Source organism: Rhinopithecus roxellana, chromosome 12 (assembly GCF_007565055.1).
Source record: "Rhinopithecus roxellana isolate Shanxi Qingling chromosome 12, ASM756505v1, whole genome shotgun sequence".
Lineage (NCBI taxonomy): Eukaryota > Metazoa > Chordata > Mammalia > Primates > Cercopithecidae > Rhinopithecus > Rhinopithecus roxellana.
Window position 1 is genome coordinate 67,797,152 of NC_044560.1, and position 26,351 is coordinate 67,823,502.

Below are 26,351 nucleotides of genomic sequence, written 5' to 3' on the forward strand. Positions count from 1 at the left end.
GCTGTTGGATATTATGGTGACTGAGAACAACTTAGGGTTTTCCTTCCTTCCTTCCTTCCTTCCTTCCTTCCTTCCTTCCTTCCTTCCTTCCTTCCTTCCTTCCTTCCTTCCTTCCTTCCTTCCTTCCTTCCTTCTCTCTCTTTCTCTCTTTCTTTCTTTTTCTTTCTTTCTTGTGAATTAACATAGCTTGTGAATTAACATAGCAGGTTGAATGGTGGCCTCCCAAATGTGTGTCTATGTCCTAATCCCCAGAACCTGTGAAGGTGATCTTGTTTGGAAAAAGGGTCTTTGCAGATGTCATTAACTTAAGGATCTCAAGATAAGATTATCCTGGATTATCCATGTGGGCCCTAAATCCGCTAAAGAGCATAAGTGACACAGAGGTACACTGAAACAGACAACAGAGGAGAAGGCCAGGTGAAAACACAGGCAGAGACTGGGGAGAGGCAGTCCTAGGAATGCTGACAGCCACCAGAAACTGGAGGAGGCAGGAGTGTGGCCCTAGAGCCTCTAGAGGGAGTGTGACCCTGTTGATCCCTTGAGTTTGGATTTCTGGTCTCTAGAACTGAGAAAATTACATACCTATTGTTGTAAGCCACCCATTTTGTGATAATTTGTTATAGCAGCCTCAGGAAACTAATACAGTCAATAACCAAAGGAACAGAGTTTGAGAATACATTTCTTTTTCAATCTCTTCCTTCTCTGAAAGTGTACTATGGTCTCCATTTTTACAAACTAAATTCACAATTATTTGGACGGTAGATTTACTGGAGCAGTCACTGGGAGGTATTACTATAATACCAAGAAACACCACATGACTGACATTCGGCAATCCATCATCACCTTAATTCTCTTAAGAAGGAATGCTGGCCTACCACATTTCCCTTTTCAAGTGTGTAAACAGAAACTAGCAACAACCCAGAAGCGTGTCAGATGAGAGTTACACAGGAAGAATTCTGCATGTAATCTCTTTTATCCCTTTTCCTACTGTTCTACTAAATCAGATTTCTTTCTTCCTATTTTCTGTATATTACAGAAAGAATGCCTTACGAAAGAGTTATCAGTCCCATCTCCTGGGCTAGAAGATGAGATTGCATACATAGGTTAACAATATTTATTCTTACAGAAAAGTTAATTGAAGGCTTCTTTGTTTGCATTCTGAGGCAAATGTTTTTGGTTTAAGTGTCAACTTCCTGATAAAGGAAATGAAACCTGTTTAAGGAAGTGAACAGTGGCAAGAGAGAAAGGCTAGTCTGGAAAGCTTCTATATAGCACATGGCCACACTAAAGTAGAAACCACGATCACACATGACCCTTAGCAAAACATGAGCACAGCCAGCAATTAACAGAATCTGGCCAATCAAGGGGGAGTGTGGTATAAGTAAATATGACTACTTGAAGGTCACTTATCAAACAGGATTCAGGAAGGAAGTGGCTGGTGAATAGCTGGAGCTGAAGTGAGAGTGAGAATATGAGCAAACTACAAAACTCGAAACTATCATGCCAAATTATGGCTTTTCCACCATCCCTGTATGTAGTTTTACAGAAATATTTTCAGAATGATCATAGAATAGCCAACTGCCTCTCCTGGCTTTGTGAAGTGTGAATGTAAATCTCACCAAGACAAACCTGCATTCTAAGAGTTTCATTAAAACTACTTTGGTCCATTCTATCACTCCAAAAATTGATTATGACCATTTTTTTGTAATTGTAAAAATCCAATATGCCATAGAAAATGTTATTACAAAATTATGCAGGAGAGGTTATGGAAAGTGATGGAATTTGTCAGATAATATTAGTGGTGGGATGAGTTGAATGGCCAAAGGAACTTACAAAACATTTTATAAGAGAAATGGTAAGTTCAATCTTGAAGAATGAGTGTTCCGGGCAGTAAAGTGAGGACATTCTGGCAAGGAACAGCATGGCAAATAAAGGGATGCATCTGACAGAACATGTTAGACAGAAAATGGATCTGAGAGGGCTATGACTGGAGACAGGGAGTCTAGTTGGGAAGCTATTGAAATAATTTTGGCAAAAAATGATGAGAGCCTGAACTAAAGTAGGACAAAGTAGCTAGATCCCAGAAACATTTAAGAACCAAAAGAAGTGGCTGACTGTGAGAGATGAGTAGGGGTATGGGGAAGAAAAAGAGATTCATAGAGATAGAGTGAGTGAGTGAGAGAGAGAGAGATTGAGAGAGAGACAGACAGAGAGAGGGAGAAAGAGAGAGAAAGAGACAGGGAGAGGGAGGGAGAGAGAGAGAGAGAGAGAGAGAGACAGAGGATTCATCTACTGGCTTAGACATCTAAATGGCTGGTGATACTATTCACTGAACCGAGGACATAACAAGAGGAAGATCAGATCAAATTTGGAAAGGATGAGGTACTATGGTTTGGCACTTATTGAGTTTGAGGTGCCTGTGATGATGTCTAACAGCTATTTAGATATGTATGTCTGATGCTAAGGAGTAAAGGCCAAGTTGGGATTTAGTTATTTTATTGTGTGTAAAAATTCTATGACTATTGCCAACCTGCTCCCACTTCCCCCGCAAAAAGAACTTTGAGATGCAATATAATTTATTCAAAGTATTTCTGGGACTTCATCTCTCCTAAGTTTAACTTCAGTTAATCTTGGATATTTATGTTTCCATTTATACCTTTAAGTAAAATGTTTCCATTTATACCTTTAAAAAGTGACTGTTGCCAGGATAATACATTTATTCCCTCCATGTCCTCTGGCTCTCAAGCCTCAAATAAATTTATCTTGATCTATGTGATGTATAGTTTTAGTTTGCAGGATGACAGCTATAATTGTTTTTCCTTTTATGAAATAACATGAAATAACTGTACATATTTTATAGCTAAAATTCACTAAGTTTATTTTTATACTGATTAAATGTTCTTATTCCCCATGCTTTTTATGTATATGATGTCCATGGGGACAGAGATTGTGTCTGGGATGTCCAATGTAATATCCATGGCCCCTAGCTCGTCTCCTGGCCCATGGCAGACACTCAAATACAAGCTTAATAACGAGAGACATAGTTTTTGTTTTTTTTTTGCTGTTGTTGTTGTTGTTTTTTGTTAGATGGAGTCTTGCTCTGTTGCCAGGCTGGAGTGCGGTGGCACAATATTGGCTTATTGCAACTTTGCCTCCCAGGTTCAAGTGATTCTCCCTCCTCAGCCTCCCAAGTAGCTGGGACTACAGGTGAGTGCCACCACACCCAGCTAATTTTTTGTATTTTAGTAGAGATGAGGTTTCACCATGTTGGCCAGGATGGTCTTGATCTCCTGACCCCATGATCTGCCCACCTTGGTCTCCCAAAGTGCTAGGATTACAGGCGTGAGCCACTGTGCCTGGCCCAGGGACACGGTTTTTAGAAATGTTATCATACAAAACACATAAAGTGTGTCAGTACAAGTAAGTATTCATTAATAATAATGAGCAGGACCCTTGACTTTGGTCAAAGATGTTTGCGAGTATAAACATTTTTTTTTTTTTAAAGCCAGGTGATTATTCAGTCATAAAGAGAATAAAACGTTGATATATTTTATAACATGGATGAACTTTTTAAACATTACGCTAAGTGAAAGAGGCCAGACACAAAAGGCTGTATGTTGTATGATTCTATTTATATGAAATATCCGGAATACACAAATCCAGAGACAAAGAGAAAAGTGGTTTCCAGGGGCTCAGGGGAATAGGGGGTGACTGCTTGATGGGTATGGGGCTTGCTTTTGGAAGTGTTGAAAATGTTTGGAACTATACAATGGTGATGGTTTCACATGATGGAGTTCAAGACACACTACCCCAAAATATGGCATCTTGGAATATTGAATATTTTAAGCTGAAGGAATCTGAGGGATAGCATGTGCAGAAAGGACTTTCTTACCTTCCTTTGATGCAGGTCATAAGACACTCATGTGAGAGGTGCCCTCCCTATACGTGGAGGAAAAGAGCATCCTTATCTCCAAAACCAAAGGGACACAGAGAATAATCTGAATGAACAGTCCTTGCTCAGTTTTCCCCAGTTTACTAATCTTAGCCCATACCTTTGGCCTATTACATTCTTCTAAGACTTCCTCATCAAATCTAGCATAAAAACATTCGGGTTTAACTGTTTCTTTGGAGCTTTATTTTTTTACAAAGGCTTCCACATTACATAAAATTTATATGAAATTAATCTGTATGCTTTTCTCTTGTCAATCTGCCTTTTGTCACAGGGTCCCCAGCCAAGAATTCAGAAGGATAGAAGAAAAAGATATTTTTCCTCCACTGCACACAGTGTGAATGTGCTAAATGTCACTGAGTTGTAAAGTTTAAAATGGTTAAAATGGTAAATTTTACGTTACATGTATTTTATCCTAATAAAGAAGCTTGGTGATAATGCTAACCATCAGTTTAGCAGAGGGAAATCAGCGTAGACAATATCCATATAGAAAAGTAAACATTTTAAAATACCAGCTGAAGCTATAACAAGATAACCTAATTCTAAATAAAGCACGGTTCCTCTGTATAAATCAAACTTGTGGTAGGAGAAAACTTGGCAAGGGAGAAAGTTGGATATTTCATGATTCTGAGCTAAGCAATACAAGTAGCATGGTTGTCTGGCACAAGATGGCTAAGTGTTTAGCATAGAATCACCAATACATAAAACGATCCCTAAAGACTAAGGACTTAGGAAGAAATAAGACAGAAAGGAAGACATGGATCAAACTAGTTTATAAAACATCTACAGTTGAAAACTTAATCAGGGGTATACAAGCAAAGGGAAGGAGAAGTAGATTAGACAGTGAACCTAGGGAAAAGTGAATGACTGTCCAGAATAACGCTGGCAGGGCTTTTCTTCAGCTAGCCAAGTGTGGAAATTCTTGTCTCCTTTCAAGTGAATAGTTAACTGCTCATTTGCTGGTAAATATACTGATTTAGCTACTGAATGTTCTGTAGCTGGTAGAAGCCAAAATGAGATATTGCAAGAGCCTGGTTTTCCTGAGACTGTGTGAGGAAGTCACGCACAGAAAAAGCTGAGGAACTTTAAGAGGCTTCTCAAATTATGCTGGAAGCAGTTGGGTTGGCTTCTCAACTCAGAGAAAATTAAATTTCAAATAAATCCACTTAATTCCTTGGGTTAGGAAATACTTGTAGATACAAATGTTATGTAAATTGGAAACAGAACACATATAACCTGCTAAAAATGTTTCTTTGAAAACAGAAAAACAAATGGTAATCGCAACAATTTCAGAAACATTTAGAACTATTCTCAACATCTGCTTCAAAGAGAGTTTTAGGGAGTGAAAGTTAATTTTTCAGATTCCTCTGGCTTGAGAAAAATCAACTTATTAATGACAGTTATCTATCTATCATCTTGTCCATTTAGTTTGGGTAATATAAATCTGCATTTCAGACATGACCACAGAAATATTACCTTGACAGAGAGATGTATCAGATCAATTAACTCATCAATTCATTATTAAAACTTATTATGTACAGGGATTAGAACTAGACACTGCACAAGAAAGAAAGAAGACATATGCAAAGTGGAGGAGCTAAGACACCTATACATTAAAAATAATTAGCAAAAAAAGAATAGCAACAGAAGATTGTAAAATGTTTGTGTTGAATGACTTAATTAAATAATACTATTACAGGACTATAGGAGAGAGCAAGATTACCGTTAGTGGGTCAGGGGAAAAGGAAACTTGAGTGAAATTATAAAGGATTTACATAAGCAAAGATTACATAATATTACAGGCAAATAGAAAATGCTATGAGCAAAGGAATAAGACAGGAACAGTAGGGAGACAGGAGACAACCTCTAACTCTGTAAAGCAATTGACAATGTAAATAGAGAGGGAAGAGATATAAGGCAGGAATACAGAACATCCTCAAAACAAATGTGATTCTAAAAAATGACTTAATTCTACACACAGTCTAATTTTAGCTAAGTTGGTCATATAATATCCATCTCAGGAATGGAAGAGGGTAATAATTGACTTAAGCCTTGAGAATATAAAGGTATTTAGCCATCTATTTGACACCTCTTTATTGAATTCCTACTATATACCAGGAACTTTGTGTTCTAGAAACTGGGGGTATAATGATGAAAACGAGAGACAAGATTTTATTCTCATGGATCCTACATTTTGGTGGAGGAAGACAAACAATAAACAAAGAAACGAATATATTTAAAAGGTGACAAGATGATATAGCACAAAATGTCATGAAGGAAGTTGAGTATTACGGTCCAGAGTGATTGATTGTTCTAGATCTATTTTAGATAGGGCAGTTAGAGAAGGCCTCTCAGGGGTAACATTTCCGTTGAGATCTGAATGATGAGAAAAAGCAGAAGTGGGAAAAGACAAAGATGATTCTAGGAAGGAGGAACAGAACGTAGAAAGACGTTTCTTCTAGGATTAAAAACATAAGACATTACTAATTATCTCAATAATGCTTATTTTCACTTGAAATGGAATAGAAACACAGAGGACCCTATTTAAATTCAGAAGTAAGGGGTATAACTTGCAATTACCTTATATCCCTCTGCTCCAGGCTCTCCTCTCTCTCCTTGTTCCCCCACTGGACCCTACAGAGACCACACACAAAACAGTTTTACAGCTGGATCAAAGTATATGTGAATGCAGGTGATAAGATTAATGTGGTTTATTCTTTTGTCAAAAATAAAAAACCAAATATATGATTTGTTTAGTTCCATTAAATAATTTCAAAATATTGAATTTCAATCAAACCAAGAACAACATAAAAATACACCAACCATTGAATTATATAAAGAAAAATCTCATAATGAATCTACTAGGAAAGATATTGAAAAATGCAGCCCAATAAAAATATGAATATTTTCACCAAGTGTGGTGGCTCACAGCTATAGTCCCAGCACTTTTGTAGGCTGAGGCAGGAGGATCCCTTGAGCCCAGGAGTTTGAGACCAGCCTGGGCAATAAAGTGAGACCCTGTCTCTACAAATAATTTGAAAATTAGCCAGGCATGGTGGTATGTGATTATAGTCCCAGCTACTTGGGAGGCTGAAGCAGAGGGATCACTTGAGCCCAGGAGGTCGAGGTTGCCGTGAGTCATGTTTGCACCACTGCTCTCCAGCCTGGGCAACAGAGTGAGACTCTGTCTCAAACAACAACAACAACAACAACAACAACAACAACAACAACAGCAACAGCAACAACAAAACAACAAAATGTTTCAATTAGTACAGTATGTTATAAATGATACTGGAATAACTTATGCTTTTACTAAATTTTTAAATGACTGAAAAAGATTTAAGCAGGACAGTTCAGTACATAATTCCATTAATTACAAAAGATGATGTTTGAGTGATCTTTTAAAAGGTATTTATACAGTAAATCCTACTTTACCATTCTTCATGAAAAAGTCTACTGTTGGCTGGGTGTGTTAGCTCATGCCTGTAATCCCAGCACTTTGGGAGGCTGAGGTAGGAGAATCGCTTGAGCTCAAGGGTTTGAGACCAGCCTAGGCAACAGAGTGAGACTCTGTCTCTAAAAAAAATTAAAAAATAATAAATAAAAATTAGCTGGCCCTGGTGGCATGAGCCTGCAGTCCCAGCTACTTGGGAGGTGGGAGGATCACTTAGCCCAGGTGTTTGAGGCTGCAGTGAACCAGCACTCCAGCCTGGGCAACAGACGGAGACACAGTCTCAGAATAAAAGTCTATTGTTTAATCTGTGAAATTTTTAATTTAACCTAAAAAGTACACTTATTAATTTTAATACTTAAGCCAAAAATTATCTAATAAACTCAGACCTACTTTTCCGGAACATTTCTAATAGAAAATCTTTAATATAATAAATCATCAAATTATCTACTATAAAATGAAATAGAAATATCAGCACCCACTAGGACCTACCATCTGAACAAAAACTTAAATTGAAATTAATTGGAAAAACGTAGGATTTATTACAGAGCACTAATTGACAAATTTTAACTTATTCTTATGTGGACAAAGGTAAGAGACATAATGTCAATACTACAATCTCTGACTCTGCTTTAATTATTTAGAATCTCTGTGGTTTAAGTTTCATGCCTGTCCCATGTCTACTGGATAAAACTACTATTGCTATGCTAGACTTTTAATATATTTATTACATTTTAGCTGACATTCTTCGATCCTGGCATACCTAAATCTGGGAAAAACAACCATTACTATACTCCCTTTGCCAAGTTTTTTCCATTTGCTTTAAGTTTTTACATTATTTCCTTATATTTCCCTCTCTTAGTGGTTTAGAGAGATTAAAATATTATTTGATAAAGAAACTTACATATTCTTTTAGATGTCTATATACCTATTGCCTCTATATGAGATGCCTTGATTTAATCAGAAAATATTAGAATCTTTCTTGTCCATTTCTAAAACAAAGTATAACTTTCAGCCATCTCCAAAGAGTCAGGTCAAAATATCAGGAGTGACTACATATTCTGATCCTTGTGCCTTAGGATTCTTTTTCTCTATATAATACTATGTGAGAAATTGAAAATACAGCCAATTATATAATATTTGTTTCTATGAACTAAGACTTTTCATTTAATTCATTTAATTTACATATGGTCTTTAGACATTGTTTTAGTCAAACATGAACACAGAGACAGTTATTCAGATAATCAAAGCTGTAATAGCTACTTTTTAGAAACCATGGTTATAGTTAGTCCTTAAAATGTTTAATAAGAAGTCTACAGATCAGTAATCTTTAAAGGTTATTGGTTCTAATAACTCAGTAAAGGGGTTTTGAAATCACTTGGCAACAGTGTGTAAACTGTTATAAGAAGTACATAGATAAGATTTTTTTAATATTTAGAAATAAATCTGAAAGTGATAATTAAAGAAATATGTACCCTAAAATGTCTGAGTATATAAGTTTTCTGATAATCTTTATAAAAGTTGCTATCATGCCTTCAATTCAGAAAGTTAGATTTGGGAAGTCACTGTATGAACCCTATGTATTATGCTAAAATATGACCTGCATATTTTTCATATTAAAGATTTTAATATCATTTAAATTTTGTGACCATAAATATCACTCTCCTATCAAATCATGTGATAAAACTAACAAAAGAAAACTCTTTGAAGAGATGTAATTGGTGTTGTGAATCTATTGTATAATTATATTTTATCTTAAATAACCAGAATTATTTCAGAAAAAGACCTACTGGTTCACCTCGAGGCCCAGGTGGTCCTAGGACTGTGCTATCCTCTCCTGGGTAGCCCTAAAATGAAATAAAGATTTATAAATAAAACTCAATAAATAAAATAAACTTCAAAAATACACAACCTATTACTTTTAAATATATTAGGAAATGCATTTGATTTTATCTTTTTTAAGTGGAAAACTTTGATGTAAGAAACTAGGCATATGGTATTTTATACAGAGTTGTAATTTGTACAGGATTCTTCTTGGAAGTATCAGTCTCCTTTAATTACATAAGAAGCAGCTCAGAACTTTTCTTAAAGTGTCAGGTTTCAATGATACCATAAATTAAGATTACTGCTGTAGTTATTCCTAAATCATCAAAAAATTTTAATCTTTAATATAAATGAGACAGGTGCGGTGGTATGCAACTGGGGTGGGAGGATTGCTTGATTGGTTTGAATCCAACCCGGAAAACAGTCAAGATCGCTTGATCCTGACTCCTGCCCCAAAGACTTTAATATAAATGTACTAAAATTAATCATTTAATCTAGAGCCTTACAATTTCTTTAAATAATTAATTTTACTCTTACAAAGCTCTACAAATATTTTCACATATATTATTTCAGCTCAGTCTTGAAACAACCCATGGAAGATATTTTAATAATTTATTTAAATTTTAGCTCCTTGATATTTATTTTTTTCTTCCGGAATTAGTAAAATTTTCAACTTTAAAAGTGCTTCCTTTATTCCTTGAAAAATTTTCCATGCAGTCTTTCAGGAATAATTCATGAACTCAATGTTTAACTTCAGGATTAAAAAGCCAATATACACACAAACCTTTTCTCCTTTAGGTCCTGGCAATCCAGAGAGTCCTGGTTGACCCTGATGGCCCTACAAAAGGACAAGTAGACATTTATACATGCTCTACCTAGGTATTAGATATGGTATCATTCTGAAATGAAAAATAGGATTTCCTGTCTGGGAGGATGAGGCCTAAATATGTTAGAAAGGTTTATCAGAGAGATTTCATAGTAATTTGCATATTTGGGATATCATCTTTAATAAAAATGTTTTCATGTGAATATATTTTTTCAGTTATAAATACTTACTCTGTATCCTGGAATTCCTGGTTCTCCATCAGGTCCCATCAATCCTAAATGTCCCTAAAAAACAAAGTAAATATTAATGAGAGAGGGAAAGTAGAGAATTGTCTAAATCATTAGACTTGTACTCCTATTATTTAAATTGTTACCTTTAGATTTTTCACGGTTGAAATTTACCTAGTTTGAAGTAGGAAAGCCAAAAATAACACCCCAACTTTTGTCTATTTTTTTTTTCTGAAACACAAAAAGTTCTGTAACAAATGTCTTTTTGGTTTACTTCTGATATAAACATCCTTAATCATATTTAAAAAATACTTTCAGTTGTCAGAATCCTGCTGGTCCCTAATGAATTATTGGAAATGTGGTTTACATCTGTCAAAGCTTGTGCCAGATGTGGTCACTGAATATTAGAGAGTGCAACCTGAGAGTTTTTGACATTGTCACTACAGGATCCAGAACTCCATACTCATTTTTAGTTTCAGATGCTTTGATGAATATGGTTTTAGTCCTGGTCAAAGTTATTAAAAGGTAAATGGTTGACAACTTACATGTCATAGTTACTCTATGATTACTCTTATTATCAATATTTTGTAGATGGTGAAACCATCTATAAAGACTAATCAGCAAATGGCCTTAGCCTACTGAATAGATTGCTCAACTGAAAAAGTAAAAAAAAAAAAAAAAAAAAAACCAGAAGAAGTCCTATATTTCATATTATCAAAAAGATTCCATATTGACTCTCCTATTTGACTCTCAAAACAAATAGAAGATGAGAAAATTAAGGCACAGAATAGGTATGTGACTTGCCAAATATCATACTAGAACTAAGTCTCTTGATTCTGCATATATAGTATTTCCCATTTAATCATACTGCTTCACTGTATTTGATGATTTCTTTAAACTCCCAGCTCTAAAAAAGTTCACATTGCAACTATTAACCATTGATCAGTAAATTTAGACTCATTCAGTTAAGAACAAGTTTCAGTCTAAAAAAGGAACTGCACAAAATTAATTTTAAAACATTAATAAGAATTCAGCCATTACCTAGGTGAATAATCTAGAATAGAATGTAACCACTCACTATTCATTAGCTCAAGATGGCTGAATGACATATGCTTGTTTCAATAGTCCCATTCAACAAAAAAGAGAGAGAAAAAATAAAGGTATTTATTTGTAATAACAATACTGGAAAATAAGTAAACATCATCAGTGGACCAAAATTTTGTAATCTGAGACAGAAAATTAGGGCTGAAAACATACAAAGAAAAAAATTGTTGCAGATGTCCAAATAGTCTCAAGGAAATTTCAAATGCTGAAATCAAGACATTGAAGGGGCAAGATAGGTTCAGGTGAACTAACTGGGGAAAGGAGTCAGATATTCCTATTCTACTTGTGCTGGGTAACTGATGGTAGCATTTGCCTAGAAGATAAGTGAATGAATGTGGAAACTGTTGCACAAAAAGCAGGCAATGCTAAAGGCTGCTGCTGACTCCAAGTGACTCTAAAGCCAGTAAAACAAGAAATAAAATGTGCAATTCATAAAAGAAAAAATGAACCTTAATGTACCTAAAATATGTATGCAAAATATGTAACCTTCCAAAAATAAGCAGGTAGAAAACATGATAAGCAGACCTCAAACTCTGTTTTGAGAAATCAATGACTCAAATAGCAAGAAAAAAAAGCAGTAAGAAAACTAGAAGGATTTAAGTAGCTTAGCTAACAACTTGATTTAACAGAAATACTTAGGACTGTTTATTAGCCCCAAAAAACAAAAAGAAAGAAAGAAAAGAAGAGAGAAAAAGGAATGCATAATCTTTTGGCAAAACTTGAGTATATTAGGCCTCAAAGAAGATTTTAGTAAATTTCCTCAAAGCGGAAATCATATAGGTCACATCCTCTGGCTATAATGCAATGTAATTAAAAATGAGCAATAAAAATTAAAAATCTACTTAAAAAGAAAGATCCTTTAAGATAACTCTTATTTAGAAGAAAATAAAATCTGAAATTGCAAGCTATTTATAAGTAAATGATGGTAAAAACACAAACATAAAAATATGGGAATATGGCCAAAGTGGCATTCAAAAGGAAACAAGTAGCTTCATAATGTATTTATTAAATAAATTACATAAACGGGCCAGACATTTAATTCAAGAAGAGATTAATATTAAAGCATAAATTAGCGAATCAGAAACCCATTTTAAAAAGTTGAGTGAAAAACCAAGTAGACACTTTGAACTGACTAGTAAAATAGCAAAATATTTGGCAAATCTGATCACGGTAAAGAGTAGACACGATAAAACAACATTAGAAACAAGAAGGACACAACCACGGGAAAAACATTTAATTATAAGGAAATAGTAATTTCAAGTTTCACTTACTAAATATGAAAATCTAGATGAAATAGATAATTTTTAAGAAAAATTTCAAAAATTTGTTCCAGAAGATACAAAATTTGAAAAGAAAGCCAAAGATCTACTGCTAATAAAATAACAATCGGCTCAGATTGTTTTAATAGCAAGTTTTATAAAACCTTTGAAGAACAGACACAATATCTATGTCCCATACTGTTACAGAGCACAGAAAAATACGAAAAATTTACCAACCCATTTTATAGGACTTGCTTAACACTTATACCTAAATCCAATTAGTGATAGTAAACATTAGGAAAACGATGGAATGAAGAACGATGGAATGAAGAAATAGGCCTACTTTGCTTACAAATACAAATGCAAAACTTTTAAGGTAAACTAAATTCAATAAGCTAAACTACAACTATTAAATAAAATGTTAAAAAATGAAATTCATTTGCATTAAAATTATAATATAATTATACTTAAGATTTATCCTAGGAACTCATAGTTGATTCAACTTTTGGAAATCTACTAATGAATTTTCTTATATTTACAAACAAAGGAGAGAAAGCATGGGATTATCTAAACAAATATTGTAAAAGGATTTGATAAAATTCAACATCTACTCTTGGTCAAAACTCTCATTTAAGAACGAAAAGAAATTTCTTTAAACAAATAAATGGTATATCTAAAAAACAACTGTAAACAACACTTGACATTATAAGCATTAGAAGCATTTTCACTAAAGACAGGCCCAAAAGACAAGATTTTCTTCATCATGACTTCTATTCACTGCTATAGTAGAAGTTCTAATCAATGTAGCAATTCAGACAAGCAAATAAGGGGAGGCAATATTATTTACCTAAAGAATCCCTATGAGAATCATCTACATTCGCTAAAGTGGATATAAGATCAAAATATAAAAGCACCAACAGCACTACTAAGTTGATGTAACAGAAAAAGGATTATATTAACACTGAGAATAAAACTCAAAAGCAAAGCAAAACAAAAACAAAACAAAAAACAAAAATACTAAGAATAAACTTAACAAGAAAGATTAAAGAACAGAGATAAGGGAAATATTTTATTGATGAATATGTAAGCAGATATGAGTAAATAAAAAGACATAAGGTGTTTGTAGAAAGATTCAGCATTGAAGGAAATTGAAAGTTCACATGAAAGAGGAGATCATAACAAGAGCCAAACATTCTTGTAAAATGAATTATGAAGTATTTGCCCTAACAGAAAGTATCACAATAGTATAGTAAGTAAAAGAGCGTGGTATTGACCCAGAAATAGACTACTAGATTCAGAGAATAAAGTAGAATAAGAACAGACCAATGAATATTTGAGAATTTAGTTTATGGTAAGGGAAGCATTTCAAAAAAGCAGAAAACAGACTGACCACTCAATAAATGGAATTGGAACAACTGTCTGTAAGTTTGGAAAAAATAAAATTAGTCTTCTACACCTTACATGAAAAAAAACCCACAAAAATCCATAAAAACCTCCATATGTCTTAAAGAGTTAAGGGTAAAAATAAAGTTATAAAAGTATTAGAAGAATATGGAAGAATATTCTTATATACTTTAGGTAGGGAAGGCATTTCTAATAAAATAAAACACAGAAACTACAAGGGAAAAGACTGACAAGTTTGACTATATAAAAATTAAAATGATCTATACAGCAAAGGATATATAAAATTAAAAGATAAATTACAGAAAGGAAAATATTTGTAATATATTTTGTAACATATTTAACAAAAATATGTTAATTTTTTAAGTATATAAGGAGTGATTGCAAATCAATAAGAAAAAGGTAACAATTCAATGTGCAGTATATATGAACAGGCAACTTCCATAAGAAAAAAGTGCAATTGGGAAAGTGTAAATAGAAAAAATGCAATACACATTCTCACTTATCAGATTGGCAAACATCAAAAGAAGTGATATGAAATGCTGATGGTGGGAGTGTAAATTTGGTGAAACCTCTTGGGAAGGTAGATTGGGAACATGTCAAATTTAAAAATTAATAATATTATAAAATGTTTTTGTACACAGGTCAAAGACAGAGAAATGCTAGTAATTTAAATAAAAGAAAGTAAGAAAGGCCTAGATCACAGTAAGGAATGAAATACCGAAAATGAGCCTGAGGCAAACTTTCCTCAGGCAACAAATGGATTATGCAATGATCTCTAAAAAGCCTTAGTGAAGTCTAGTACTTGTGACATTTAAATGGAGACTACACTAAATGGAAATACACATGCATTTTGTAAAAAAGCTTATGAAACAGAAGACTCAATTAGATAATCTTTTAAATATTTTGCATCTCTTTCATGCTGTGACTTTCAGAACAGGTCTAAATATATTTGCAATACAATTCAGCTAATATATGAGTTCATAAGTATCATGCCATACTTGTTCCTAACATCATGCAAAGTTCCTGAGAAAGACTGAAGATAAAATTAGATGTTAGATTTATCACAATTGGTTAGAAAAATAATATCCAGATAAAGTAGGTTTGTTTCCAACCAGAGAAAGAAAATCCGTTTCAAGTAAACCTGATTTTCAAAGCAATTTGTCAACCATGACAGCATAGTTTTATACAGATACTAAATCCCAATTTTAAGTGCTGGCCATATAAAATTTCCTACTTTGGTTAGGAGTTATAATCTTATTTTTTAAAACCTCATTTCATATTTTATTTCCATTTTCATTTTTTTTTTCTCTTTCCTTTTTCGTGTCCAGAAACCACTAAGCCATTTAAGTACTGTGGAATGCTTACAATTCTCCACATCCCATGGAGGTAGATTATTTTCAATGGAACTATTGCCTTCTCTGTAAAGCTAATCAAGGGATGAAACTTTAAGGGCATGGATACATTTCTTTCCCATCCACAGTGACTCACTTCTGGAAGCAAATCAAATACTGACCACAGCACCTCTAGTTCCTCTGGCACCCTTAGGACCACTTTTCCCAATTTTTCCAGGAGAACCTCTGCTTCCAACTTCTCCTGTGGGTCCTATTTGTCCTTTATCACCCTGTGGATGACATTATTAAGAGAGAAATGTAAGAAAAAAATTTATACTTAGATTAATTAACTATATCATATTCCTGAATAGCTCCTGAGGAATATTTGGTTAACAGTATTACAGACCACCACTAACAATAATAACATGCCATCACCACATAAGTTATTTTAAAAAATAAAAGTAATTTTGGAAAAAGATAAAAAAAATTTTTGACCATACAAGCAGGGGCTATCTGGTGCTCATGCTGAATTCCAGATAACCATTTTTTTTTAACTTTCGAATTTTGCTATATATGTATGTAAATATGCATGTATGTATTGTTACTATAAGAAATCATAAGGTCTTTGAAAAGTCTGTTTCTATAGAGAATTTCAATGCAACAAGGTCTGTTCAATACAAAAAGAGCTCCAGTGTGCAGTTCTGTACATTCAGGATCATCACTCATTGGCCTGGAGTGTGCCTTGAAAAATCTGTAACATTTTTACACCATTTTACATCTTTCTGCAAACTAATTGTCTTCTGCTTTCTATTAGACAAACTGACCTTTCTTTTTTGTTGTTGTTGTTTTTTTGAGACTCAGTCTCACTCTATCACCTAGGCTGGAGTGCAGTGGTGTGATCTCGGCTCACTGCAACCTCTGCCCCCCAAGTTCAAGCAATTCTCCTGCCTCAGCCTCCCAAGTAGCTGGGATTACAGGTGCCCGCCACCATGCCTGGCTAATTTTTCTGTATTTTTAGTAGAGACAGGGTTTCACCATGTTGGCCAGGCTGGTTTCGATCTCCTGACCTCAAGTGATCCTTCCACCTTGGCCTCCCAAAGTGCTGGGATTACAGGTGTGAGCCACCGCACCCGGCCGACAAACTGACCTTTCTTTAGCACCAAAATATAGCTGCTCTTAAACAACACTGTGTTATTTTTCATTTCTTAAGTGAGAACCAACCTGTTCTATTACTGATAAGCAAGAAGACACAAAGAAAAACTACTGTGAACACAGTTGGACAGGAAATTTTTGGGATTTATAACAGTTAAGAGGCTTTATTTTATTTTTCCAGTGGTGCAGGTTGTTATTATACAAAGACTTGCACTGTCTCACTATTAATGTTGATTTTAGACATAACACTCTATATGATGAAAAAAACTTCAATATTGAAATTATTTTGAATGGATAAGAATGGCAATTAAATGTTACCTCATTAGTTTCTCTTCATTATTTATTATCCCTATCTACTGTCTAAAAATTCTGAGAAAGACTGACTAGGTATATATCAGCAGAAATGCTAGAATTGGATTCTGGAAATCAAAATATGTGTGACTTGAAGTTAATTACAATACATAATTCAAAACTGTCATAGTCCAATGGGAAAACCATTTTTATGTTTCATCAATACTTGAATAGACTATTGATTCCATATTTATATAAATATAAATTTTCATTATAATGTATTAAAATTTTATAAATACAACCAATTATTAGTAAAATATAAAGTAAGCAAATAAAAATATTCTTGAAGTTCTTAATATATGGAAAAAATAAAATCAACTTAGAAAAACTCATTAACAACAAATAATTATAGTTACATTCTTTTCCCTCAAATACTTTACTAAAGTTGTTATTGAATAGCGCAAATGGTATAGTATTTTCCTTTTATCTTTCTTCTTGCCCATGGTCTACTAAAAGAATTTCTGGCAAACAAGAGAAAGAAAGAAAAGCCAAGATTTTCTACAAACTACAAAACGGAAAATTTGCCTTCAAATAATCAAGATAATAAGTACTCCTATCTGAAATTAAATATTAATTTATATAAATGTATCTTTTAAAGCAACATGTATAATTATTTACCACTTTACTATCTAGTCCAAATAAAAACATTACAGCAGTCTATGGAGCTCTGGATACATCAGAAGAAAGAAAACTTGCATAGAAAATGTAAAAAATTACCTTTTTTCCTGGATGACCTCTTTGCCCTGGAATTCCCACAATTCCTTCAGGTCCCTAAAATATTCAATATAAAAAAGGAAATAAATGATTAAAGAAAAGATCAGATGGAGTATTTGAATACTTCTATCAGATAATCACTGGATTGGATTGGACGAGAAGTAAAAATGAGGGCTACTTTCCACATTATTAGGTTTGTATCATTTGAAAAGAGGTCACAATGACTTAGAGGCACAGCTGTTATTAGCTATAAAGTTCACATGCACAAACTGGCCAAGACAGTCGTAATTACACTGTTCATTATTCTAGGTGGAACTTTACTTAGATTCAGTATACTCATTTTAACTACAGAGAGTATAATTAAAGTTAACCCATGCCTTCTATGTCACAGGCTGTAAAAAATGTTTAACAAAAATAAACAAGTATAAACCCAAATGGATCAATTTCAGCATTTCTATCAGCTACTGGGAGCTCAGCATCTTGTGGAAAGTACAGAACTCCTGCCTAGCCAATGAAGTCTCCACACACATACAAAAGGAAGTACAGAGTATAAAATACATGTAGTATATATGGTCAAGGAAAATTTCAAGGTATCTAGTACGTGGTCAAGGAAAATCTCAAAATCTCACTGTAGTAGAAAGAGTTAAAGAGATATTCTTTGGTCTGTGGGGAAAAAAAGAAGGAAATACAGAGAGAAAAAGGAGGTAATCACATACAACTTAAAAATAATATTTTCATTTCAATTTGTCCTTTGTTTAGCTAAAAGTAGATTAAAATTTTTCAAGATACACTTTTTTTTTTTTAAGTAAAGGTGGGGTACCATGTGAATTTTCAGGTAAACAATGGTTAGGCTTAAGTGAGTTCCACACCACAGTAAGCCAGGTCGCAAGTTCTAAAATGGCTAATAATTAATCACAACATTCCCTGCAATCGCTGGAAATGAAAATGGAAATCTCAAATTTGTGTCCCAAAAGCTTGGCAAACTGCAAAAATGATGTAGACAAGACATAACTTGTGGTTTACCACTGTGCTATGTAGGCTCTAGATAAATATTTGTTGAACGAATAAACAGATACCTAAGGAAATGACTCATACCCTATGCTCCTGAGCAAATGCTCTTCTAGCTTCAGAAAATCACTGAATTTAGAGGCCAAAACTGTTGTGCTCTATTGCTGTAGTTATAGCTGCATCCAGAGGTAGAAATGGTAGTTGCACTAGCATGAAGAATTCTTTGAAGTTAATGAGGCCTTTCAAAAAGAGGCTGATTAATCTTCACAGAGATTAAAGGTGTGAGCTTTTAAAAGTCAGACTGCTCCCATTTCATATTCTGGCTCTGGCACCTAACACCTATATGGCCATAGGTAGATTATTTAATTTCTAAAGGCCTCAGATTCCTGTTAAATAAAAGAGGTATAAAAGAACCTCTTCAAAGACTAAGAGCAAATGAGAGAATGCATGTAAAGTTTAGAAAGTTTAGAAAAACTAGACTTATCATGAAGAGCTCAAAATATGTTAGTAGTTATTAACCTCTGCTGTTTATTAGAAGTGTATTACACAATATTTAAGTACATGTAAAGATGCTAAAGGGTACAATGAAAGCCCATTTACCTACCACCTACTTTAAGAGATAGAACCAATATATGTGAATGTATATGTGTGTGTGTATATATATATACACATATATATATCTACATATATATACACACATATAATTGAAGCCCCACATTAAACACATAATTTCCAAACTCATCACCCTTTTTCTCTACTCAGGTGCAGCCATTGTCTTGAATTTTATTGTTCCCACACATTTCTTAATAATTTTACTCCATTGGCATCCCCAAACAATATGTAGTTATTTTACATCTTTAAAAATTTAAAAACAGCAGTATTATACTTTATGTGTTCTCCTGAAATTTCTTTTTAACACGTTTTTGTTTTGAAATTACTGTGTCTTTAATTCATTTACTTAAAAAAAATAAAAACTGCTATAGGACTCCATGTTATTATCAAACCACAACTTAAGTATTTTTCCCATTGGCTAAAGTTTTGGTGGTTTTCTTTTGCTATTACAGACAATGCTGGAATAAACACCCTGTACATGTCTCTATGTGCTCATGTCAAGAGTTTTTATAGGGTACGTACCCTGGAATTGAACTGCTGGGTTTTAGGATATATGCATCTCCAAGCATATCAGATATTTGCCAAACTGTTCTCCAAAGTGATTTTGCCAATTTACATCCTCAATGGCAATGTTTAAGAGTTCCACTTACTCCATATTTCCTGTAATGCTTGATTGTATGAGACTTAAAATGGGTGCAGAATGATATTATCATTTCAATTTATGTTATTGGTTATTATGGAAAAATGAATAGCTACTCATAAAGTTATCGGACATCTATATCTATATGTGAATTTCTGGTTCCTATCTTGTGCCCATTATTCTACTGGGCTGTCCTTATTGAGTTACATGTACATGTTTTTATACATACTTATATTTTTTCATTCTATATATCACAAATCTCTTCTCCCAGCCTGTATCTTATTTTCTCACCTTGTTTATTATGACTTTGGGCAAACACAAGTTTGCAATTTTAATGCAGTCAAAGTCATTAATATTTTCTTTCTGTTTCTTTTAGTGCTTTGTCTTAAGAACTCTTTACTGCTTGCCCTTTCTTTATAAGGTCATAAAATATTATCTTAAATGTTCTCCCAAGAGTTTTAAGATTTTGATTTTAACAGTTAAGCCTTTAATCAAATTGGAATTTAATTTTGCAGGATATGTGTTTGTGTGTGTTCATGCATGTGTGCATTTGTGTGAGGGAGAGTATTTTTTTTTTTCCATTTGGATAACCAATTGTACTAGTAACATTTATTAAATAGTTCATTTCCTTATAGATCTGTAGTGCATAATCAATTTGTCAAAAATCAAGTTTCAAAATATACTTATATCTGATTCTACATTATCTTCAGTTTCCATTGGTCTGTTTGTTTATTTGTGAATGAGTATGGCACTAATTTAATTACTCTAGCTTCAATAATAAGTTATATTAGATAGGTCAAGTTCTCTTCCACCTCCTCCACAACCATCCCACCTCTGCACAACTTATTCTTTAAAGTTGTCTTAATGTTGGCCCTTTGGTTTTCCACACAAATCTTAAAATCACTTTTTATCAATCAAGTTTTATTAAAAATCCCATCAGGATTTTGACTGAAATTGTATTAAATGTATTGACTAATTTAGAAGATTGATAATTTTATAATATTGAGTGTTCCTATCGTGAATATAAAATACCTGTCAATTTATTTAGTTCTTTAATAAACGATTATAATTTCTTTAACTGTAAAAATTTTCCACACCATTTTTACAAATATTTTGTTTAGATGTATTGCTAGATACTTAATTTTGTGGCTAATTGTGTTGGAAATTGCATTTTAAAATATCTAACTGCTCATTGCTGGTGAAAAAGAATGGAACCTATTTTTGTATATCACTTTTATTTATGTATTTAGACACACTGTCTTGCTATGATGCCCAGGCAGGACTTGAACTCCTAGGAACAAGCAATCCACTCACCTCAGCCTCTCAAGTTACTGGAAGTACAGGTGCATGCCACAGTAACCAGAGTTATTATGTTTTTTTTTTTTCTGTCTAACTTTTATTTTAGGTTCAAGGGGTACATTTGCAGATTTGTTATGTAGGTAAATTATGTGTTACGTGGATTTGGTGTACAGATAATTTTGTTACCTAGGTAATCAGCATAATACCCGATAGGCAGTTTTTCAATCCTCACCCTCCTCCCACCCTTCACTCTCAAGCAGGCCCTGATGTTAATTGCTCCCTTCTTTGTGTCCATGTGTACTCAAGGTTTAGCTCCAACTTATGGAGAACATGCAGTATTTGGTTTTCTGTTCCCACATTAATTTGCTTAGGATAATGGCCTCTAGCTGCATCCATGTTGCTGCTAAGGACATGATCTTGTTCTTTTTCTGTGGCTGCATAGGATTCCATGACGTATATATACCACATTTTTTTTTAAGCCAGTCCACTGTTGATGGAGATCTAGGTTGATTCCATGTCTTTGCTATTGTGAATGGTGCTGCTCTGAAGATAAATGTGCATGCATCTTTATGGTAGAACAGTTTATATTCCTTTGGGTATATATGCAGTAATGGGATTGCTGGGTCGAATGCTAGTTCTTTTTAAGTTCTTTGAGAAATCTCCAGACTATTTTCCACAGTAGCTGAGGTAATTTACATTCCCACTAGCTGTGTATAAGTGTTTGCTTTTCTCTGAAACTTCACCAGCATCTGTTATTTTTTGACTTTTTAATAACAGCCATTCTGACTGGTATAAGATGGTATCTCATTGTGGTTTTGATTTGCATTTCCCTAATGATTAGTGACATTGATAATTTTTTTATATACTTGATGGCCACATGTATGTCTCTTTTGAGAAGTGTATGTTCAAGTCCTTTACCCATTTTTAGTGGGGTTGTTCATTTTTTGCTTATTGATTTAAGTTCTTTACAGATTCTGGATATTAGACCTTTGTTGGATGCATAATTTGCAAATATTTTCTCCTGTCCTTAGGTTGTCTGTTTACTCTTTTGACAGTTTCTTTTGCTGTGCAGAAACTCTTTAGTTTAATTAGGTTCACCTGTCAAGTTTTGTTTTTGATGCAACTGCTTTTGGAATCTTTGTCATGAAGTATTTGCAAGGGCTGATGTCCGGAATACTATTCCCTAGGTTCTCTTCTAAGGTTTTTATAGTTTTGGGTTTTACATTTCAGTATTTAATCCATCTTAAATTGATTTTTGCATATGGTAAAAGGTAGGGGTCCAGTTTCAATCTTCTGCATACAGCTAGCCAGTCATCCCAGCACCATCTACTGAATAGGGTAAACTTTCCCCATTGCTTGTTATTATCAGCTTTGTCAAAGATCAGATAGTTGTAGTTGTGTGGCTTTATTTCTGGGTTCTCTAATCTGTTTCATTGGTCTGTGTAACTGTTTTTGTACCAGTACAATGTTGTTTTAGTTACTTGCAGTATAGTTTGAAGTCAGGTAGTAGGATCCCTCCAGCCTTATTCTTTTTGCTTAGGATTGCTTTGGCTATTTGGGCTCTTTTTTGGTTCCATAAGAATTTCAGAATGGCTTTTGCTAATGCTGTGAAAAATGTTCTTGATTTTTCTGATAGGACTGGCATTGAGTCTTTAAATTGCTTTTGAGAAGTATGGCCACTTAACAATATTGATTCCTCCTATCCATGAGCATAGAATGCTTTTACATTTGTTTGTGTTGTCTCTGATTTCTTTCAGCAGTTTCTTGTAATTCTAATTGTAGAGATCTTTCACCTTCCTGGTTACTGCATTCCTAGGTGTTTTTTTTTTTTTTTTGAGATGAAGTCTCGCTGTGTCACCAGGCTGGAATGCAGTGGTGCGATCATGGCTCACTGCAATCTCCATCCGCTGGGTTCAAGCGATTCTCCTGCCTCAGTCTCCTGAGTAGCTAGGACTACAGGTGTGCACCATCACGCTCAGCTAATTTTTGTATTTTTAGTAGAGAAGGGGTTTCACCATGTTGGCCAGGATGGTCTTGATCTCTTAACCTTGTGATCCACCCGCCTTGGCCTCCCAAATATTCCTAGGTATTTTATTCTTTTTGTGGCTATTATGAGTGGCATTGAATTCTTGATCTATTTCTCAGCTGGGATGTTATTGGTGTACAGAAATACTATTAATTTTTGTACATTGATTTTGTATTCTGAAACTTTGCTGAAGTTGTTTATCAGATCTAGAAGCCTTTGAGCAGAGACTATGGGGTTTTCTAGGTATAGAATCATGTAATCTGCAAAAAGAGCTTGACTTCCTCTTCTCCTATTTGGATGCCTTTTACTTCTTTCTCTTGTCTGATTGCTCTGACGGAGAGTTCCAATACTATATTAAGTAGGAGTGGTGAGAGTTCCATCTCTCAAGGGGAATGCTTCCAGCTTTTGCCTATTAGGTGTACAATTGGCTGTGGCTTTGTCATAGATGACAGTTATTATTTTGAGGTATGTACTTTCAATGTCAAGTTTGTTGAGGGTTAACATGAAGGCATGTTGAATTTCATTGAAAGCTTTTACTGCACCTATTGAGATGATTGCATGTTTTTTGTTTTTAGTTCTATTTATGTGATGAATCACATTTGTTAATTTGCATATGTTGAACCAATCTTGCATCCCAGGAATAAAGCCTACTTGATCGTGATGGATTAGCTTTTTGATGTGCTGCTACATTCAGTTTGCTAGTATTTTGTTACAGATTTTTGCATCTATGTTCAACAGGGATACTGACCTGAAGTCTTCTCTTTTTGTTGTATATCAGAATGATGCTGGCTTCATATAATGAATAAGGGAGGAATTCCTCCTACTCAATTTTTTGGAATGATTTCAGTAGGATTGGTACAAGCTCTTCCTTATATCTCTGGTAGAATAAGGCTGTCAATCTGATCCTAGGCTTTTTCTGGTTGGTAGGTTTCTAAATTACTGATTCAATTTCAGAACTCATTATTGGTCTGTTCAGGGTTTCAGTTTCTTCCTGGTTCAGTCTTGGGAGGTTGTATGTTTCCAGGAATTTATGAATTTCTTCTAGGTTTTCTGGTTTGTGTGCAGAGAGGTGTTCATAACAGTCTCTGAGGTTTTTTGTATTTCTGTGGTATTGATGGTAACATCCCCTTTGTCATTTCTGAATGTGTTTATTTGGATCATCTCCCTGTTTTTCTTTATCAGTCTAGCTAGTGGTCTATAAATCTTATTTATTCTTTCAATAAATGAAGTTTTGGTTTTGTTGATCTTTTGTATGCTTTATTCTCACCTCCATTTTGTTCAGTTCAGCTCTGATTTTGGTTATTTCAGCTTTTGGGTTGTTTTGCTCCTGTTTTTCTAGTTCCTCTAGGTGCATGTTATGCTGTTAATCAGATATTTTTCTAACTTTTTAATGTAGGTATTTAGTGCTATAAACTTTCCTCTTAACACTGCTTTAGCTGTATCCCAGAGATTTTTGTATATCGTATCACGGTTTTCATTAGTTTCAAAGAATTTCTTGATTTCTGCTTTAATTTCATTGTTTACCCAAAAGTTTCAGGAGCAGACTGATTAATTTCCATTTAATGGTAGAGTTTTGAGAGATTTGTATTCTAATGATTCCTGAATTATATCACCTGTTCTCACTCCATCACCGACCTTCTGATTACCCTACCTAATGATAGCTCTTTGCATTTCTATTTGGTGTCTTAAACTTTATGCACCCAAAGCCAAAGTCTCAAAATCCCTCCTCCTAATCCTAAACTGCTTTCCTCCTACTCTTCCCCACCTCCACTGTAATGAGGCAAAATTTGAAAATTAGTAAAATGGTTTTCTTTCTTGCCTCTTTGAATATGAGGACTTTGTCTGTTCAGCCTCAGGTGTCTGTATGCCCAAAGGCTGAATGCCTTAAAATAGTATTTTTCTATTTTCCTTGTTTCCAACTTTTAACATTTCACAAGTTGAGTCTGGAGCACCTAGCACACAAAGCTGTCCTGTGATAGAGAAGACACTTTCCAGGTATTACTATAAGGCTTTTACTAGATGTTAGAAGGATGAGGATATGATATAGGGGAAGTAAAGATAAGCACAGAGGTTTTGTTTGTTTGTTTTGGCTCCAGGAGAATGTGGGAAGGCAAAGGAGGAGAGAGAGACATATTTTCCTTTTTCTGAGTTTTGTCAGAGAGAGGTCTTTGTTACCAGCTACTCATTTGGAATTTGGAAAGGTATCTTTTGTAGATATCACCTGGTGTGTAGCCCTGTCAATATGGTTACTCAACAAAGTCAAAATGAGGAAGACCATATGGTTACATTTTCCTGAGCTACTCTTTGATTCCTATATGATGTAGACGGCAACTCAGAAACAGCTGGGAAGTTCGTGGTGGGAATGGGGTGATCACTACTCTAGGAATATACAGCTCTACAATAAAGGCTGAAGAGCAGGTTTCCTTGGCTAGTACTGAATAAGGACCACAGCAGACCTCAGAGACATCTATAGAAATTAGTGGGACCTGATGTGAGACCAGTTCAGCAAGGGAACCCTCTTCTCCAAAAAAAAAAAAAAAAAAAAAAAAGAAGAAAATTACTAGACGCAAACATCATCACCAGAAACCATCAGGGTAGGCAGTGAGGGAAGATCACCCTGTCCCAATTAGCATGAATAACAACTGCATCAATATCCAAGGCATCCTCATCCTTGTCATCACAAGACATATAGACTCAATACTGGAAAGGAATAAAAGAGAAAAGTTAAGGACTCAAGTCTGAGCACCTGAAGAAACTACTACTTTATATGATTAGATTAAGCATTCAACTGCATCAGATTTTAAATTTTCTCTTTGCCTCTTGCCATCCGCCCCCCCAACCCCACTGCATTCCACTAATCAGTAAGTAGGAGCTTGTGAGGAAAAGCAGATGAGCCAGAAATAAATAAGTTACATATTTGCATATCTCTAAGTACAAATTTGTTGCTCTGTTACACATTTAATGGCATGATCATCCATTCAGTTGCTCAGGCTAAAATCTAGGGTTTATTATTTATTACTTTATCCCATCTTCTCAACATCTAAACCAGGAGCAAATTCAGTCAGCTATGCCTCTAAAATATGTCTTGAATCTGATCATTATTCACTATCACTGTGTTTTCTCATTCCAAGCCACCATCATTTTTCATCTAGACTACTGCCAAAGCTTTATAAG

At 34.3% G+C, this 26,351-nt stretch overlaps 1 protein-coding gene across 1 annotated transcript in view; it reads right to left on the reverse strand.

Annotated features, from left to right (window-relative positions):
* COL24A1 (collagen type XXIV alpha 1 chain) overlaps positions 1 to 26,351 on the reverse strand; it is a 388,303-nt gene that overhangs the window by 85,896 nt on the left and 276,056 nt on the right. The window contains exons 38-43 of the mRNA XM_030912579.1: positions 17,596 to 17,649; positions 15,558 to 15,665; positions 10,281 to 10,334; positions 10,009 to 10,062; positions 9,191 to 9,247; positions 6,530 to 6,583 (exon numbers count right to left, since the gene is read on the reverse strand). Coding sequence (XP_030768439.1) covers positions 6,530 to 6,583; positions 9,191 to 9,247; positions 10,009 to 10,062; positions 10,281 to 10,334; positions 15,558 to 15,665; positions 17,596 to 17,649 — 381 coding nt within the window. The remainder of the gene's footprint in view (positions 1 to 6,529; positions 6,584 to 9,190; positions 9,248 to 10,008; positions 10,063 to 10,280; positions 10,335 to 15,557; positions 15,666 to 17,595; positions 17,650 to 26,351) is intronic.